The 18,635-nt window shown below is 39.4% G+C and overlaps 1 protein-coding gene across 8 annotated transcripts in view; it reads left to right on the top strand.

Annotated features, from left to right (window-relative positions):
* frmpd3 (FERM and PDZ domain containing 3) overlaps positions 1-15,541 on the top strand; it is an 84,744-nt gene extending 69,203 nt beyond the window's left edge. Inside the window, exons 3-17 of one of the 8 annotated variants that reach the window (XM_087799761.1) lie at positions 3,028-3,140; positions 3,221-3,375; positions 3,446-3,548; positions 3,814-3,859; positions 4,128-4,232; positions 6,517-6,624; positions 7,144-7,275; positions 7,382-7,501; positions 8,006-8,142; positions 8,539-8,665; positions 8,780-8,869; positions 8,992-9,171; positions 9,714-9,849; positions 10,301-11,149; positions 11,599-15,541. In XM_087799761.1, the coding sequence (XP_087655887.1) occupies positions 3,100-3,140; positions 3,221-3,375; positions 3,446-3,548; positions 3,814-3,859; positions 4,128-4,232; positions 6,517-6,624; positions 7,144-7,275; positions 7,382-7,501; positions 8,006-8,142; positions 8,539-8,665; positions 8,780-8,869; positions 8,992-9,171; positions 9,714-9,849; positions 10,301-11,149; positions 11,599-14,384 (5,115 nt within the window). In that variant the 5' untranslated portion in view covers positions 3,028-3,099 and the 3' untranslated portion in view covers positions 14,385-15,541. Of the gene's footprint in view, positions 1-3,027; positions 3,141-3,220; positions 3,376-3,445; positions 3,549-3,813; positions 3,860-4,127; positions 4,233-6,080; positions 6,126-6,516; positions 6,625-7,143; positions 7,276-7,381; positions 7,502-8,005; positions 8,143-8,538; positions 8,666-8,779; positions 8,870-8,991; positions 9,172-9,680; positions 9,850-10,300; positions 11,192-11,598 lie in introns of those variants that run through there. The other 7 variants (XM_087799756.1, XM_087799757.1, XM_087799755.1 and 4 more) reach the window with 7 other exon arrangements.
* The last annotated feature ends 3,094 nt before the right edge of the window (positions 15,542-18,635 follow it).

Below are 18,635 nucleotides of genomic sequence, written 5' to 3'. Positions count from 1 at the left end.
GATGACATAAAAAACACAATCATTATATTTAGTTTAAATCAACTTTAACTTGGTTCTGGGCTTGGATAGAAAAGCTGACAAAAAAACCTGCAGAAAGTTAAATTATAGATGTTATATTTGCAGTATATTTGCAGTATATTTGGGAAATATCATAAGTATCTGCAGCGGTAACTTATCTTTCGAATGTAGTCAATAAAACACACATTTTTCGTCCTTGTCTTGAGTGAGTTTGATTTAAGTTGGCATTAGTAGCGCAAACAAAGAAAATCTGTATGTAATTTATTTTTAAAATGGGACATAAATACGACAACAGAAAGGTTGAAGTAGGGAAGACTGTCTTGATTCATGTGAACACACTTTAACGATGAGGAAAGTGAAAGTAGAAACTACTCATCGAGGAGATCCATATCGTCCTAAAAGACTGGGGACTGACACTCATTATGATGTGTGGCGAAGGAAGACACCTGATGAGCAGGAAGTTATTGCCCCCTCCTTGAAGATCCACCCATGGGTGTCCTTGCGGCATCTGCGGAGAGACAGACGGTGATTAACAGGAGCCATTAGACGGACCAATAGAAGACGTGAAAAATGGCAAACCGTAGAAAACACAATGTCAATATCTATTTAGAGGAAGACACAGACTTACAATCGTAGCACAGCTGGCGCTGCATCGTCAATCAGCAGAAGTGTTTTATCATTTTATTTATCATTCTGGAGAGATATTTATTGAGGTGCCAGACCTATTTCTGCTCCAATAATAATAAAAAAAAGCTCCCTCCTAGAGAGGGACATGCTTTGGCGCCATCACGGCCAGGGCGGAAGAATACTGCAGGGCAATTTGGTGAATTTAATGCTGATTGTTGTAGAGTTTTCAATTGCGCTACAAGGCAATATTTTCGGCATAATTTCCTGTTTAATATTGTTTGTTCTGGATAAAACATTAGCAAAAAATTGGTGGATCTATCTATCCATCTATTCATCCATCTATCTATTCATCCATCTATCTATCTATCTATCTATCTATCTATCTATCTATTCATCCATCTATCCATCCACCAATCCATCCATCCATCAAAGTATCTATTCATCCATCCATCCATCCAAGTATCTATCTATATATTTATCAATCCATCCATCCACTCAAGTATCTATCTATCTATCCATCCATCCATCCATCCATCCATCCATCCATCTATCTATCTATCTATCTATCTATCTATCTATCTATCTATCTATCTATCTATCTATCTATCTATCTATCTATCTATCTATCTATCTATCTATCTATCTATCTATCTATCTATCTATCTATCTATCTATCTATCTATCTATCTATCTATCCAAGTATCTATTCATCCATCCAAGTATCTATCTATCTATTTATCCATCCATCCAAGTATCTATTTATCCATCCAAGTATCTATCTATCTATTTATCCATCCATCCATCCATCTATCTATCGTGAGCTAACCATAGCTAATGGTATCAAGAGCTCAGAGGCTAGCGAGGAGTTAAGTATCTCCCCAAGCCTGCTCCTTGTTACTATCATAATAATGACATTAGGGTCTAAAAAGACATTTGACACACAACATATTAAGATGAAATCACACATCATGATGACAACTGTGGAAAGAAACCTGCCATGTCAACATCGGCAATTGGTAAACGCGTTGAATCTGAAAGCAATTCATCCTTTTTGTGTGTGTTTCTCTTTCAACGGTGGACTCTTGCATAACATTTCTGATTAGAGCGATTGTTCTGTCAGTGTCGGTCTTGTAAAAATGACAGCCCATCTTCGGGTTTAAGTCATCATATGTCATGAAGGAATAAACAGATCAGAACAGAAAAATCAGACGCCTTTCCTCAACATATCTGTCTGCTTTTTCTTCACTGTCGTTTGAAGTAACACACACACACACACACACACACGCTCACACACAGTCATTCTGTAACTTGCGCTCTCTGCCTCCCACACATGCATCTGTAAAAGAGCGGTGGTTCACTGGAATAGTTTGGCGCATGATGTCGAGAATGCTGGATGTGGATTGTGTCATGTCATATTGGACTGCTTTGTTCGCCAGTGAAGCACTTAACAGGAACAAAACGGATGAACAAGACAGGAACCTGTTAAAGCAGAGGCAGGGAGTGTGAGGGGAAACCAGAACTAAAAGGGAAAAAAAAAGAACAAAAGCTGCTTAATCTTGTCAGTACTAAAATAACATAAGTGTGTCCTGATGATCATGTTGTTAAGTTACTATACTTCTATGGGCTCCTGTGAATTTCATTTTTATTTAAAGTTTCTGCTTCACCCTTCATTGAAAATCCTGTCGCAGGTGATAGACTTTGATATAAAAATTCCAATATTCAACATCATCTCTGCACTCATAAATCTGTCATGAGGTAGCTCTGGGCAATTTCATAGTTGGACCTTCCATATTGGGGCTATTTTTTATACAATATAAACCTTTAGAAATGTATAAAAGATCTGCAAATATATATGGATATATGTACTGTGACTTGCACTGTATTGGAAATTTCAGTAAGTGGTTATTGTTGTTGGTTGACATATAATGATGATTGAGTGTATAGTAAGATTTTTGTGATATTAGTGAATTGAATATTGGTTAATTTATTATAAGCTTGTTTAATAAGGAAGAAGAAGTATTTGGTTTGTTGGCGTATTTTGTTATTCATATAGCACTAACTCAGTTCTTTTTTTGTGTGTTTTCTTTTTTTGTTGAAATTCAGAGCCACCAGAGGCCGGTTTTAACATTTTTGGCATTTTGTTAAGTAAGAATGGCTGGATTCTAGTATTTGACGATCCACCTTCAAGGTTAATCTTTAAAGTAGACTGAGGCTGGTCCAATCAAAACTGGACCTTTACAAATAATGGTCTTCCGGATTATCAATAAATAAGAAAAGGTTCTATAAGAACTTCAAGAACTTGGTTTTCTAGTGAGAGTAAATATTGCTTTTTTTATATATATAACACACAGTAAACATTTATTTGTCGTTTATCTTGCGCAGGTGAATGATTGCGACACAGAGAGAAGCCTTTGAGGTGCAACCCTGTCCGATGTTGCTTCCCCCTCTCAGGGGATGGCCAAGGTCCAGGATGGACATACCGATGCATGTGACAGGTATAACCATTATATTGGCATGACCTTTCAAAAAAAACGTCCTCATCACACCGTCCACAACGTGACCTTTGCCTTCACAGCATTGCAATGTTAGAGGAGAGCCAAGATGTTATGGACTGTGGTACCTTGAGTCCTGCTGCAGCTCGACAAGTTACCATCCAACGACACCCAACTCAAGGCTTCGGTTTTGTTGCAGGCAGCCAGAGGCCTGTCATCGTACGCTCCGTCTCCATTGGTAGGTAGCCTGGATTTTGAATCATGGGAAAATGTACCTGCATGTCACCGTTTAACCACATCATCTACAGACGGACCTTCCTTTGGTAAGCTTCTTCCTGGAGATCAGATCTTGGCCATTAACCAGGAGACGGTGAGCGAGGCACCTCGAGAGAGAGTCATAGACCTTGTAAGGTAACATCCTTTACTGTCCCAGGAGAGAGGGAGGGATGAGGAGGGGGTTATTTAAAATGAATAAAAAAGTAAAGGGAAAGTATGGTCTTTAAATAAATGCTTCTTTTTTGCTACAAATGAGTAACTTCAGTGCAAAAGTGGAGATGAGTCATTCAGCCGAAGGACAGTGGGATAAATTGTTGTTATAGACTGAGAGAAGCTCTCTAAATATGAGCCTGTCCGTGGTATTATCTAACCCACTCCAATCTCTCATGACTTCACACAGACACTGCAAAGACACCATAGTCCTCACTGTGCTGCAGCCCCATCAGGTAGTACAAACTCACATTCTCTTTCATCTTCTTTGTCTTTTTCCTCGTATGCTTTGGCACTTTAAATACTCGTATGACATTAGCATTTATCTAAAGTACCTCACACATTTGACTAGAATAATATTATTATAACTATTATAAGTTGGATACAATGGACATCAGAAAAGCTCGATGCATGAATCATAATTGAAATGTTTTAGCCGGTCCTTTGAAATACTCCAGTGAATGGATGCTTATTGATGTTGTTTTAATGTCGTCCTATCCACAGTCACCTAAGTCAGCCTTCATAAGTGCAGCCAAAAAGGCCCGCCTGCGAACAAATCCGCCGAAAGTGCGCTTCTCAGAGCAAGTGTCCATCAGCGATCCAGACACAGTAAGTTTACCCTTGAATCTACACCAAGTGGTAGAGATGTCAAATTTATCTATGTACGTTTTTTTTTCACTTTAATTTTACATGTTGCTATTGTTGAATTCGTCAAATTGTTGAGGCAGACATATTCTTTACAGCATGTTTAAGAGTTATCAATGGTGATAACAAGATAAAAATAAAAGGTAATAAGTGTAATTTAAGTTAAGAAGTAAACCAACCAAAATAACTTTCTATTTTTTGGTATCATAGTTCTCTTCAATTCAAGTAGTTAAAATAGTCAAATGAAGTAGTTACGCTTACAGATACTCTAAAAGGGTTGTGTTCTTACAACTACCAAATTATTAGCAAATATGATCATTATCTTCATCTAGTTTCAAGAAAAGTTTTAAACGAAATAAGAGCTCTGTAGCTCAAATATTTAGCAAGTTAAAGCCTTTAAAAAGTCACAAATCCTCCCATATTTTAGCCTTCTTTTAGCCCTAACCTTTGAAAATGATGCTAGCACCCATTTAAGTCTATGCGGGCATGTGACAAGGGACAATACAAATATTTAAATTATAAATATACCTCTGTAATGCTGAGTACTTCAGTCAGATTACTTATATACTATAGGTGAGTGACGTCTGTTTCACTTCATCTTAGTATGAGTGCATGAGTTTAACATGGACAATTCATTTCCCATGTGAGTTTTTTCTGATGAAACACTGCATCATGTTGAGTGTTTTCAATTGACAACCACGCTGCCCTTCATGACATCCATGCCTTTATGAGGTTACACTCCTTCTACTTTGAAAGTCGTACAGTGATGGGATTACAAGTTACGAGGGCATTAATATGGACCTCCGGGTCTCGGACGCGATGGGGGATCGTTGTCCATTGCTATTACCTGGGTGGCAAAGGTGAAGATCCTGTCGGGAGAACTTGGCCATACGTTACGTCTTTTCAAAGTCACTAGTTTTTATGATCTTTTTACCTTATGACTTTAAAAAGTCGAAATGGCCTGACTTTTAATCTTGTAAAATATAAATCTTTCGCCTGTCGTCCATTTGCGACAATTATAGGATTTACTTTTGTGTTGCAGGCTGATGTTTTTCACTTAAAAAAAAATGTCTCTGAAGTTTAACCGCCATCATCCTTGACAAGTTTATATTTATCATGGTTTCCAGCTACTTTTGGTACTGCATTGAGAAGAACAAATTATCCTGTAGATTATTTCAATTGATATGAAACATTACATATTTGAGCCCAATGTAAAACACTACAACAAGCACAGTAGGACATGAATAGAACAAGTTCTTTGGAGTGTTCTGAGCTGAGCGTCTTCCTCTGATTGCTAGTGCATAAAGAGGGCTATATTCACTTTATCCACAGACATGAGCCGATTCCTCTCCACTCACAGGAACAGCTTGTTGATCCAGGCTGAGTGCTCAAGTTCTCCAGAAACAGACTGCCAGGCATCTGTTGTGGACTCGGCTCCCTGTGTCAAATAAACAAATACTTGTTGAAAATCGTGTCACGATATGTATAATACATTTTCAGCGACTCTCATCTACGGTCAAGAACCATGGGCAGTGACCCAAAGAATAGGATCGCGGATACCAATTTGTTTCTCTCAACAGGGTGTCTGGACTTAAGGTTAAGGTAAAGAGTTTGGTCATTTAGGAGGGAATCTATAGCAGAACTGCTGCTCCTTCTTGTGCAGGCTCGGGCAACTCTTTGGGATACACCATGACCCCTCTGTCGGGAGGTGATTCGGGCATTAACAACTGGAATTTGTGCTTCTCCTGTTTGGTCTGGGAGCACCTCAGTATTCTCCAAGAAAAGCTGGAAAAGGCTTCTAGGAAGAGGGAAGAGAGTGCCGTAAGATAGATGGATGCATGTTGATAATTGAACAAGGTACGGATGATGACATTTCAGTGACATTCTGGATTACCATTTGCGGACATAAATCGCAATTCTCTGGAGAGAATGCTAATTATATTCTTTTCTTACTATGTGTGTCGCTAAAGCGAGTATGCTTCTGCCAGGAGCTGTTCCAAGTAGCTCATTTGAACAAAAAACACTTAAAAATTGAACAAAATGACATCCATTGGGAAAAATGTTGCCTGGAAATCACAATATGGGTGGAAATAAGCTGACTTCAATGTATTTTGAGATGGTATTTTTGTTTGTTTTTTCAAATATTGCATCACTTCTTTCCTCTAATTTACTGTACTCTTAGAGATCCTTTTTGTTTTTTTTTGTTTTGAAACGTACCACTATGACTTTGTCATTCAATGTCTTTCAGACAATGCTAAAGGACGACGCCTTGTTACTCATACCAAATGTGTTGAAGGTCTTTTTGGAGAATGGACAGATTAAGTCCTTTACGTTTGACAGCCGTACCACTGTGAGGGTATGTACTCGCCTCGCACTCATCAATAAACCCACGACCAAAGTCTTCAGCAGATAGCGATCTCCTTCCCTAGCATCTCGGAGAAGACTCATTAAACAGCTCCACACATCAGTGCTGTTTTCAAAAGAAAAGGAGGAAGGATAAAAAATGATGAGAACTTCGCAGTTTTACTGGAGATGAAGGCAGTCCTTCTCTGGCACACCAATTAAATGGGACTTGCCGATCAATAAAACATATCACAGATTGAATTGATGAAACAAGAGGAAGCTCAGTCGCCCATTAGAGAGTCTGTCGATTGAAGATGCTGTGTCAAAACTGAAGCAGCGCATTCTAGGCCCGTCGTTTAATGCATGATATTTGCGAGTAATGTTCAAATTATCGTCCAAACTTTAACGTCCTGCTGCGATTCCTCATCCAAGGATGTAACATATTTGCAGACATTGTTATTCAAAATAAAGAAAGTTTCAAAACATTCTGGTCTTCACATTGTTTTTTTTTCATCCTTTTTTTTTCCTCTAGGATGTGATCTCTTCGTTGCAGGACCGCCTCTCACTGCGCTACATCGAGCACTTTGCCTTGGTCCTGGAGGCAGGGGGCCTAGAGCAGAACCAGAGATTACATCTTCTACAAGATAACCAGCCTCTGACACACGTAAAAAAAAAAAATCGCCATGACATTTGACATATTAATTGGCAGTGATGAGACAAAGAAGAATGGAATGCTGTTCTCAACTTATGGGGATTTTTTGTTTTCACAGGTGGTGCACAGAACATATTTCCAAGGGATGCGGTGTCTGTTTCGGATCTGTTTCTTCCCCAAGGATCCTTCAGATCTGCTCAGGAGAGACCCTGCAGCATTTGAGTACCTTTATATACAGGTATATATAATATTAATAACACATTTTGAAGTAGAATACATGTTTTAGTTAAGACAGTCTGGATTCAGTAGCCTCCGAAACTATTAAAGTGTATCATTAGTTGTTGGTTCTTTGTAATCTAATAGAGAGTCATCTCTTGGTCTCTAATATAATAATATTTCTTCTTCAGGAAATCTTTAAAGTGTGTGCGTTGTTGCATTCAAGGCAACAGGGAAACTATTCATCTTAAATCCTTCATCTGAAAATGTCAACCCTAAAATACAGAAACATTTTAAATAGTCTTACATCTTCCTTCAAGCTACAGTGCTTTTGCGCCAAAGGTGTACTGTGAACTGTAAACTTTACTTGACACACTGAGAACGTGCCCTGAATAGGTTCGCTCCAAAATATCTACAATAAATTGCATTTTAAGACCTCCTTTCAATTGAATGTAAAAGTGAAAAATGTTCATGGACGGACTCAGATCGTTCAATATAACCATGTATTTCTGTTGTTCTTTCTCAGAGTCGGAACGATGTAATCAAGGAGCGTTTTGCCATGGACTGGAAGTCCGACGTCACACTACGATTGGCGGCGCTCCACATCTATATCACTGTGTCCTCTGCTCGACCCACTCAGAAGATCTCTTTGAAACACGTGGAGTAAGTTTTAAAAAGCATCACAATGTAGGGGCAAAAATAAAACTTAAAATGGTGATTTAACTATTTGGGGAAAATTGATATTTTTCCCGAAATAATCATATTTCCTTAAAGAATTCTATCACTAACTCGATAAAAAGGAATTTATTCAAAGATGGCCGCCAACAGTTGATGAACAAATTGCTGTTGTTACAACCTTAGTTATCAATACTCCGAGGAAACTAAAGGGTATTCGAAATGTAAGCATAGCATAATTTGTGGAACGTCATGGGGTCCCTTAAATAATGGTCATAAAGTCAATGTAGTATTTGGAATATGAGGTTTTTAATCTAAAATGAACAAAAGATTATTGCCAGACCAGTGTCATGATGAATTCTCTTGTCTCATGTTTTATTACAGAAAAGAATGGGGGTTGGAACCATTTCTCCCTCTCACTCTCCTACCGACAGTCAAAGAAAAGAACGTATGCAAGACTCTGTCACAGCTGTTGAAAACCTACCAGCACCCACCACCATCAGGCAACAAGGTACAGCCACTTCTTTATCAGAATGAAAACCTCCATTATGGTCTATTAGTGCCTCCATGAGGGTACTGTCAGAACTGCATGTTCGGATCTCATGTTAAAGCTTTTTGTATCCAGGTACCACCTCTGCAAGGGAAGCTGCAGTACATGCGGGTCCTCAACGACCTCCCGCCTTTTGGGGGAATACTTTTTAACACTGCTGGCCTGGTAAATCCTGTTTGCACATTGTTTTATTGTACTGTTGTACATTGGTCTTTTGATTCCACGTTCTTCCGTCTTACTATTATTTTTTATTTGGCAAGACCAAATAACATTTCTTCTCACCACAGGATGAAAAACAGTCAGCCACCACTCTCCTTGTAGGTCCAAGACATGGCATTAGTCATGTAATTGACCTGAAAAATAACCTTACAACAGTTCTGACAGAGTTCAGTCGAGTTTCCAAGATCCAACTCTACAGAGAAAGCCAAGGTGTTGCAAGAGTAGAGGTGACGATCCATGAGGCAAAGGTACGAAAATAAAAAAATATGCTTTTATGACACTAGAAACATATTTTAGGGTTTATACAAATAAACAGTATACTATGGTAATTTACCAGAGTAATCCCTCTATTATTGTTACGAACCAGAACACTGCAATAGGGGACAAAAAAGCAAACTTTCTTCCCTTATAAGTCACACATTGCTTATGTGATCGTATGGCTTGCTACAAATTGAGTTTTACACGAAAAGATGCTGAACATGAATGTTAATCATCTTAGATTTTTTTGGACCAACCATTAGGCAGGCCAAATAAAATGACTTGGCAGGCTGGATATGGCTCCAGAATCTTTAGTTTGGCTCATGTGCTGTAGGCCAGAGAAACACAATAAGAATTGTGACGTTTTCTGCAAATAGTAGCAAAAGGGATCACTTTACATGAAGAGTGATGATCTTTGTTGCATGGCTAACAGAAATATGAACTCCACCTGGTCATAACGCAATGAACAGGCAATGCTAATTGCCTGTCTTCTAAAAAGTCTCCTAATTCCCCTCCCTGCACACCCCTGCAGCCGCTGATACTTCTAATGGAATGGCCAGATGCCAGTAACTTTGCGTGCCTCATCTCTGGCTACTATAAACTGTTTGTTGATCCGAAGAGAACCATCTACTTTCGGGCACCGGGTCAGACCCAACTGACCAAGGCAGGTATGTTGACAGAAATATCCCGGATTGCTTCCATTGCCTAGCATTAAGATACATATTTATTCATGACATGAAAACATTGTACACACTTTGATTTACATGTGCAACCATTGTGTTCTGTATGGCTGTCTCTTTTCATCTTCATCCAAACTCATTGGACTGAGAACTTTTTTTTATCCTGAGATGAAGTATGGACAATTTTCACTGTGGTCATTTGTCCAAGCATGAACGGATCCTCTCTCATCTGCTTTTCAAATCCGTTCCCATACGAGAAAGGCATCATCATGCCATTACATTCCACAAGAAACTTTGACATCCATTGCTGATGATGATCAATGGCAATATTCCCATGTGACCCACCAGCTGATTCCACCAGTTTCCTAGATGGATCATATCAATTCCCAAATATTCTTGACGGCTCAAATCTCCACCACTCTGACAATTCTATCCTCAGATTACAGAGGTCACCACCATGCGCACCCACGCTCCGGGGCATCTGCCGTACCAAGTGAAAGGCGCCGAGGGGACGAAAGGGAATCCTCACACAGAGTGTCAGGGTCTTCAAGGGCAGTGGCCCATACAGAGCCTCAGCACCTAGGTCTGTGTCATGTCCACCTGCGAGAACAACAACTTTTTCAGGACATCCAAACGCAAGCTGAAGCCGAACTTGACATCAACCAGAACTTTATTTCTTCAGAGCCCCCTGGGCGTCCACGAACAAAGTCAGACCCGACGCAGCAAAGCACTGAAGAAATTGCGGTGGTTATAGAGAGACCTCCAACGGAGAAGGCAGGATTTAGAAACAGAGCCCTTACGATGAGTCAATCCCAGAAAAACTCCCAGTACTTTTGCGACTCATGCAAAGTTAGAAATAGGGCGGATGGTCCTGCCGGGAAATACTGCTCAAGTGCTTGTGCATCACGAGATGGAGTTGCTGTTGATCTCATGGCACTTCCGCCCCCAGGAAATGAAGGGGAAGATGAGGAGCCAAACGAGCAAGTAGAGACACTCCAACTTCCACCCCCAGCTATCGCTGCGCCACCACCCGGCTTCAGGGACAACAGTTCAGACGAGGACGACGCTAAAAGAGGGAAGAAAGCAAGAGTCGGTCCAGGACTCATCTCTGGAAAGACCTCCAAGGATGATGTCCCTGTAACAATGATTGATAATGTGGCCACAAGAACAGTCCGGGATCATGCCCAGGAATTGGACGATGCTCTGGTTTCCACCCTTCAAGCACTAGAAGCCTTGGCAGCTTCTGAGGATTTCCCTCATCACCATCAACAAGCAACACAGACTGCAGGTCAACAGCCTCAGTCATGCCACGGCGCGCATCTTACTCAAAGTATTGAGAGTAGTAATATGACTAACTTCTTAATTCTGTTCTTTTCAACCAATTTTACAAGTGCATTTGCAGCATGAGTGCTACGGATAATTGCTTGCAAATATTGTTTTTTTTGTTATTGAAAGTGTTAAAGCTTAATACTAGTCATACCCTTAATAAATAATATGTCTATAAGTAGTAATGTATGTACTATTTATGGGTTATGTCTCTATTTTAGGTTAAAATTATGCATTGTTTAATTACTTCTTAGATAATGTACATAATTTAGATTTCACAGCAGTGCTATTTTGCTGCAAATGGCTTGTTTGATAGGGTAAAGCTGCAAATTAACTCTGTAATTTGACTGTTTAATTATGTGAAATGTTCCTTGACCGTCCTAATTATGTGCTTTGTTGACTCTTCCTTAGGGCTGATTGTCTTAGCTGCTATAACACCAGAGTCTTCACTGGACTCAGGGCATGAGACCAACTCATCTGAATTGACCGATGTTTCAGAGATGGTGTCGGCAATGAAGCAGAATCAGAACCAGGCTTACCTGTTGGCTCATCACCTAAACAAGGACAGTCGCCTTTGTCGTCGAGACTTCCCCCTCACCATCCCTGGTTGCACAACAAAGACAATAGGAACCGGAGCCTTTTCTGTTGGGCAGATTAGGGGCGGCTGTCCATCCAAGCAAGTAATCCTCAGTAAAACAGTTCCCTTTAAAGTGGGCCCCTGTCAGGAGTCAGCAATAGTCAGTGTTGTGACAGAGCAGAGAGGCAATCAGGACTTGGTTTTAAATGAACAGAAACTAGAAATAAAAGAATATTCTGAATCCACAAAGGCAAACAGCCCAGCCCCCAAATCCAAGTCGCTTGTCAAACATAATGATTCACTTGAAACTCAAGTCAATAAAGAGGAAAAGTTATCCAATTCTACTGTGGACACACTGTGCCAGAAGCTTACAGAGGGCATCAATGGAGCAAAAACTACACAGCAAATTGAGACTAGTAACAGTAAAGCCTTACCTCTTCTCTTGCCTCTGGACAGAAATGCCTGTGTCAAGATCTCTCTTACTAATATGTGCCCAGACACCACGACTGCCTCCAGCGAGACCATGAAGCCTTCAAGCTCCGCAGAACTTCTGCCAGTTGATGACCTATTCTGTACATGCCCAATTAAACCAGAGCCAGGACCACAGTTACGAATCAAAGACCCACAGGTTCACAAGGTAGTGTTGTTTCAATCCTCCTCCCCCACAGACGATGAGCGTCTGCGAGCCAAAGGGCTCCAGTTGGCAAACGGAAAAGAACACGGTGTTAAGTTGGGTGTGGATTCTAATATGGTAAAATCAAGTCCACAAATCCAGGCAAAATATTCACCTTGTTTGCCTGTCAAATCAGAGAAAAAAGGCACACCTGAAGGCAATGTTGAAGGTGCCCAGGGCAAACCTGTATCTGAATTGCAGGGTAAGAAATCCTTTCCCATTTTAGATGACCCAACAACTAGTGCTGCTGGAGATACTGTCACTGCGCCTCCTAACAAAGACATCAAAAAACATGGCACATTTAAAGGAAAAACTCAACGCAGTGCCCCCTTTGTTAGCTTCAGGAACTTGCTGTCAGCTACTTTTCCGGCAAGAATGAGAAGGGAGACGGATGAGCGAAGAGCCCAATTGCAAAAAGTCCGTCAGTACGAACTGGAATTTCTTGAGGAGTTGCTGAAGCCAAAATCATCCAAAGGCGAATTCTTGCCCCCAGGATCATCGCCAGTCCCTTCTGGAACTCCTTGCGCTTGCCAGCTCCGCACCAGCCCTGTCCAAAAAGCACCAGGTATCTCTAGAGAGCAGAGGCGTAGCTGTGACTGTAAAAGAATGTGCAGGGGTATGCGACTTCCTGATACACCAGTAGGTTCTTCTGCAGAGACACAACACAGGGGCAGAGAAAGAACAACTCCGCAAGCAGGTTCAAAAACCCAGGATGACCAAGGAGCAGCAGGTAATCCCCAAACTATCGAGATCAAAACAACTCGTATTCGATCTATCAGCCTCGAGTCAAGAGAGCCACGAGGGGAGCATGTCCCGTCCTTACCAACCAGCAACTCTCAACCAGACTGCACAGAAGTGCCAGAAAATAAAAAGGTCCAAAGGCGATACAGCTTCGGAGAGCTGGATAACAGCAACAATACACCTGTTTATGCTGAAGTGAAGCCCAAAGCAAAGAGTTTGGAAAGAGAAATGGAGAGGGTAAGGGCTACTGGGCTAAGACTTCCGATCCCTGTAGAGCCCATCCACACACAATCACACCAGACCGAAGGTAAAGGGAAAAAAGGAGTCTTTTTCATCCAGGGGGAAGAGTTATTGCGCGAAAACAAAGAGGGGACCAGCGAGGTGTTGCTGACCTTACCAAGTGAAGATGGCGATGACAAAGACAAATGCTGTTCCTTCTGTTTCTGCTACAGGAAGTGTGAGGCAGCGGATGAAAGTAGTGAGAAGGACGAGCTTTCATACTCAATTCCTCTTCAAGTCCTTCCAGGAATGGAGCTGGATTCAAGTACATTCCCTGTAGTCAGCAAAACCCTCCAGGTGCTTGATGCCGAGGACTGCAGCGGAGAAGAAGAGTTGGAAGAAGAGGAAGAGTCGCACGCTCAGCAGATTGACTTAAGAACATCGAGCACTCTAGAGGGGAGTCTAGCACGAGTCCAAGCTCTACAGGGGAAAAGCTTTAGTTTGCCTGACGGTTTTCTAAACGCCCAATTAGACGCTAACGAATTGTTAGCTATCCTTCGTCAATGTGCCAACAACCCACAATGCGAGGGAGAATCTCGTCTTCAGCCCTCGCGAGTCGCCGAGTACAAACAAGAGCTGGCCGTGCGTTTTAAGGAATTCAGAGGGTCTTGTCGTCGAGTGGCGAGCGTCGAAAAAAGCCCGACGAGAATGCTCGCCGTCGTGACGGCCAGCTTTCAGGTGTTGTGCGATCTGACCCAAACTTTCATCAAATTGATCCGAGGGGTTCGTTCGGAAGCTCAGAGGCTTCAGCTGCTGAGGAAGGTCGAGGAGGTAGCTATCAACTACACACTACTTCTGCGCGCGGCGGAAGAATCCATGGGACACTCGAGCAGCCTGCCGACAAAAACTGTGAGTCCTCAAGTTTCCTCCACCACCAATAACATGAGTTCCCTCACTCGACCCATTAAAACTCTTCCTTCTCAGTAAGACTGAATCCGAATAAACGTAATGCATTATTTATTTACTGTTTACATTTTTACAGATGTGCTATTAACCACTACATAGAATATGTTGATGCACATGTGCCATCCCATGTTTACAGGCCATAAAAAAGCCTTGTGGATCAACTTGCTTGGAGAAAAAAAAAAACGTATGAAACAAATGCACAAGTGAATAAGAACCATCCAAAGGACTGGGTGATACCGAACTACTCACCTCGTATTTTTATCCACAATATATCTAGAACATCATGATGAAATATTTTATATTTAATGTATATTTGAGTTATATATAGCATATAATATATAGAGTTTTGTGTAGAAAAATAAGTAATTATTATATTTGAAATGTATCGAGAGAAATATGAATCTATTCTAATTAACCAGAAAGTAATGTTTTTGTCAGGACAAAAAAGATTTCTAAGATTTTGTCATGTAGCGATTTCTGTACCTAACATAGTCCGAATCGTTTATTTGTACGAAGCGTAGACATTTCTGCTGACTGTGTGGTTTACTGATGCAAGTGAAGATGTTAGACACCACCACAAAAGACAAGAAGAGTTCATCATAGTTGACACTTACTACAGCATAAGGTGCTGATAATGAACACAACGTCTAATGGCAGACAATGTAGCTGAGACCCGAGTCATAGTCTTACATTCTATACAGGTACATGCATGAGACAGAATATTCACTCTGTACTTTATGCACAGATTGTATGATATAACTCCCCATCTCACAGTGCACTATATATATATATATATATATATATATATATATATAAACATAGTTCATCATTTATATATACATAATTTAGCTGTAACATTGGAAATACGTTTTCAAAACATTGTGTTTTACTGAAAACTTACCTCTGCACTAGTACTTAAACGCCCCACAAAAAAACACGACTAACCCAATATGTTTTCAAATATCCTGTATTTCTTGATCACCTTGTTGAATAAAATATATACATACTTGCTTTCTATGTGCTGTTAAGAATTGTGCAATAGCGAAATATAACAAACACGAAAAAGTAGTTTTCTATGTATTTTAATAAAATTAACATATCTGTTTCTTGTCTGAAATCATTTTGTCTCCCACTGTTTATTTAGTTGATCAAATTAGAGTTGTTGCGTCACTGGACATTCTTTCAGGATGAAGCGGAATGGAAAACAAATATATACAAAAGCTTAATGAATGTTGATACATTTTAATAAAGTCATTGTTGGTGTGTATTAGGTATACCCTGACAATAGTTGTTTCTGGCTAAATGACTGTGAAATTTTCATTTATTTAACTTGGATCCATTTATTTCATAGATTATGTTCGTTGGGTCATAATATCATTTGAACGAATGTGATTTTATGTATTTTCTGTTCCAGTGTTAAGATGTCCTAATCATTTATTTTAATCCTTGTGTTATCTTAGGGTCAAGGTGACCCTGAGGCCCGAAAACATGCTATCCTGTGCTATCCCTTGTGTTATCTCTAGGTCAAGACGAAAGACCTCCCTGGATTCCATAAATACATATGCAGGGGATATCACAAACATATTTGTTTCCGGGCCTTTGGGTCACATTGACCCTAAGATAACGCAAGGGTTAAAGGTCCCTCATTATGCTAAGACATTTTGACTGCGCGGATGAAAAAAATATCTCCTTATTGGATCAAACAGAAGTAAGAGACTTAATTTAAGATTTATTGATTATACTGTTTTTTTTCTAAATGTCCAGTGCTCTGCTAGAATCTAACATCAGTGTCAAAAACCTGGAAACAAGCATGATTTGGGACCTTTGAACGTTTGTGTGGATGGGTTGGATTGGACATCAAAACTTCATATGTTAGAGATATGAAGAATATTGGAAGTATTTATTCACACATTAACACCAATTCTATAATCCAGTTATGTCTGTCTTTTGGGTCAAACTTTATTTTTTTTGTTTGTTTGTGTTTATATTAGCGTGAGATCATTTCCACATCACACCATGTTAAAGTTTTATACAATTTTTTATTAAAAAAAATAAACATTTTGTCATTGCTGGCCTTGAACTACGTGACTCTAAATGTTCATCTGTTCTCTGTTTTCGGTACAGATACAATTCTTTCACTGAAAAAAAGGCTTTCGCTGTAAATGTGACATATTTCCATGGATTTCATGTGTATTTTTTCTTTTCTTCCTGACGCCGATGATGATTCATTTCAGAGGAGAGTCGTACTGTACATATGCTACAAAGTTTATAAAGGTTAAATATGCAAGAAGGTGTTTGTAAATACTCAGCTTGTTGTACATCGCAAATTCTATCCTGTATATATAAAGATTTGTGAATACGAAAAGCTTTTCAAATATTGTAAGAGAGTTCAATGATATTACATCTTTATTTATTTATGGTAGTTATGACACATAGAGACTTATAGCAGACATATATTTTAAAGAGTATATTATGAGTGTTCAGCATGAGGCGTTTATTTTTCTAAGCAAAGCATATTCTTACTCTTATCAACACCAACATGTCTGTGGACGTCATTGTTCCGTTACTGTAAATGTCCAATTCTGTATGTTTCATTTACATTTTTAGATCCCACTGTTTTCTTTATTTTGTGTTTCTTACTATGCTTCTATTTCGTCTTTGTTTTTTTCCCAATTGTCGATGATGTTGTCATCACTACTGTGTTCTGTCTGTACAAAGAGTTATCACATGTTTAAAGAGCAATAAAGAACATTAACAAACTGCTCGGAGAGACAGGTTTCAAAATCGTAATGCATGAAAAAAACATGCAGACGATGTTTTCATTCATCTATTTTTTCAAAGCTTGTGTTTACCTAACATGCATTTATTTACAGACTTGGTTATTGGGTGTCAGATTACTTGTTTTGAGTATTTATTTGTTTTAAGTTTGCATAGGAGCAACGATAAAATTGTATTAAAGTAAGCAACAAGAGTAGCAAAAACAATTAATGGTATCTCAAATTTCAACACAAAATATTTTTGAATCTAAAAAGTAGCATGATATTCTGAAATTGTTACTAATATTTTCAATATTAACTACATTATAAGTTGTTTTGGGCATACATTTAAATCCTTTTTTAATCCAGATTTGATACCGTATCAAAAAAAAAGGGTCAAGGTGCTTGTTACATGAAATTTAATTATCTTTAATCATCATTTATTCTCATTGAATACATATAACCTTTGCTGAAAAGGAGGTGTTTTTCACAGACAATAACTTTTTACCTTTCTGTGTGGCGTTTGTATGTTCTCCACCGTGTTGTGTGGGTTTACTCCGGTTTCCTCCCACAGTCCAAAAACATACAAAGGTTGATTAGGAACTTGAGAAAATTCTTCGTAGAGATGAGTGTGTGTGTGTGAATGGTTGTGTGTCATTGTGTGTCCTGCGACACACTGGTGTCCTTTCCAGGGTGTCCCCCGCCTCTCGCCTGAAGAAACTGGGATAGGTTTGTGGACGTGTCAGCATAAATTACTGAGAAACATTCAATCTGCGCCTTTTTTCACTCTTTTATTAGATGTTATTGACGTCAACCTTGGTGATGATCTGAGAAGAAAAACATGTCTTGTGCTTTTTAGGGTAACCCTCTTTCTTTCTCCGAATTAAATAGGAAGACCAAGAAAAATGACTTCACAACTCTCCTGCATTTACCCCGAGGAGCCCGGACCTGAGAAGAGGATCGTAATAATGGATATTGATCGGGAGACTAGTCGTGCAGTGCACGTGCTCCAGGAGCTTCTAATTACAGTGACATAGCATTTTATATACCATGGACTCACTTTACTATGAACAATAATATACACAGAACATTATATCCAATGTTAATTATTTAAGAGGCATTTCTGATGCTAGAGTGGATACCTCAAGGCGGAGAACTTTAAGTCGTAAAAATTCAGCTAATGACTTTTATTTTATTTTGCTCCTGTGATGGCAGAGAGCATCATGGTCAATAATGACGCCATATTGTCCTTTATATTGATTCAGAAATGAGTGGGTCATTTAAAAAAAAGTGTGTGCTTCTAAATCATGTTATTAGGCTTATTTGAAGATAAAAAATACAAATGAACAACATACTCCATAAAGCTCAAGGTTGTGCATAAAGCTGATCTGAATTTGGATGTTTTTCAATGATACCCACTATCCACTAAGAGTTAGTCAATAAAATAAAAACCAGCATATTTAATATTTGAATGAACATTGCAACCATAAATAGAAGTTGTGATCAATTTTTTTTG

Source organism: Callionymus lyra, chromosome 9 (genome assembly GCF_982586985.1).
Source record: "Callionymus lyra chromosome 9, fCalLyr1.hap1.1, whole genome shotgun sequence".
Taxonomy (NCBI): Eukaryota; Metazoa; Chordata; class Actinopteri; order Syngnathiformes; family Callionymidae; genus Callionymus; species Callionymus lyra.
This window is presented reverse-complemented; position numbering and strand designations above follow the sequence as displayed.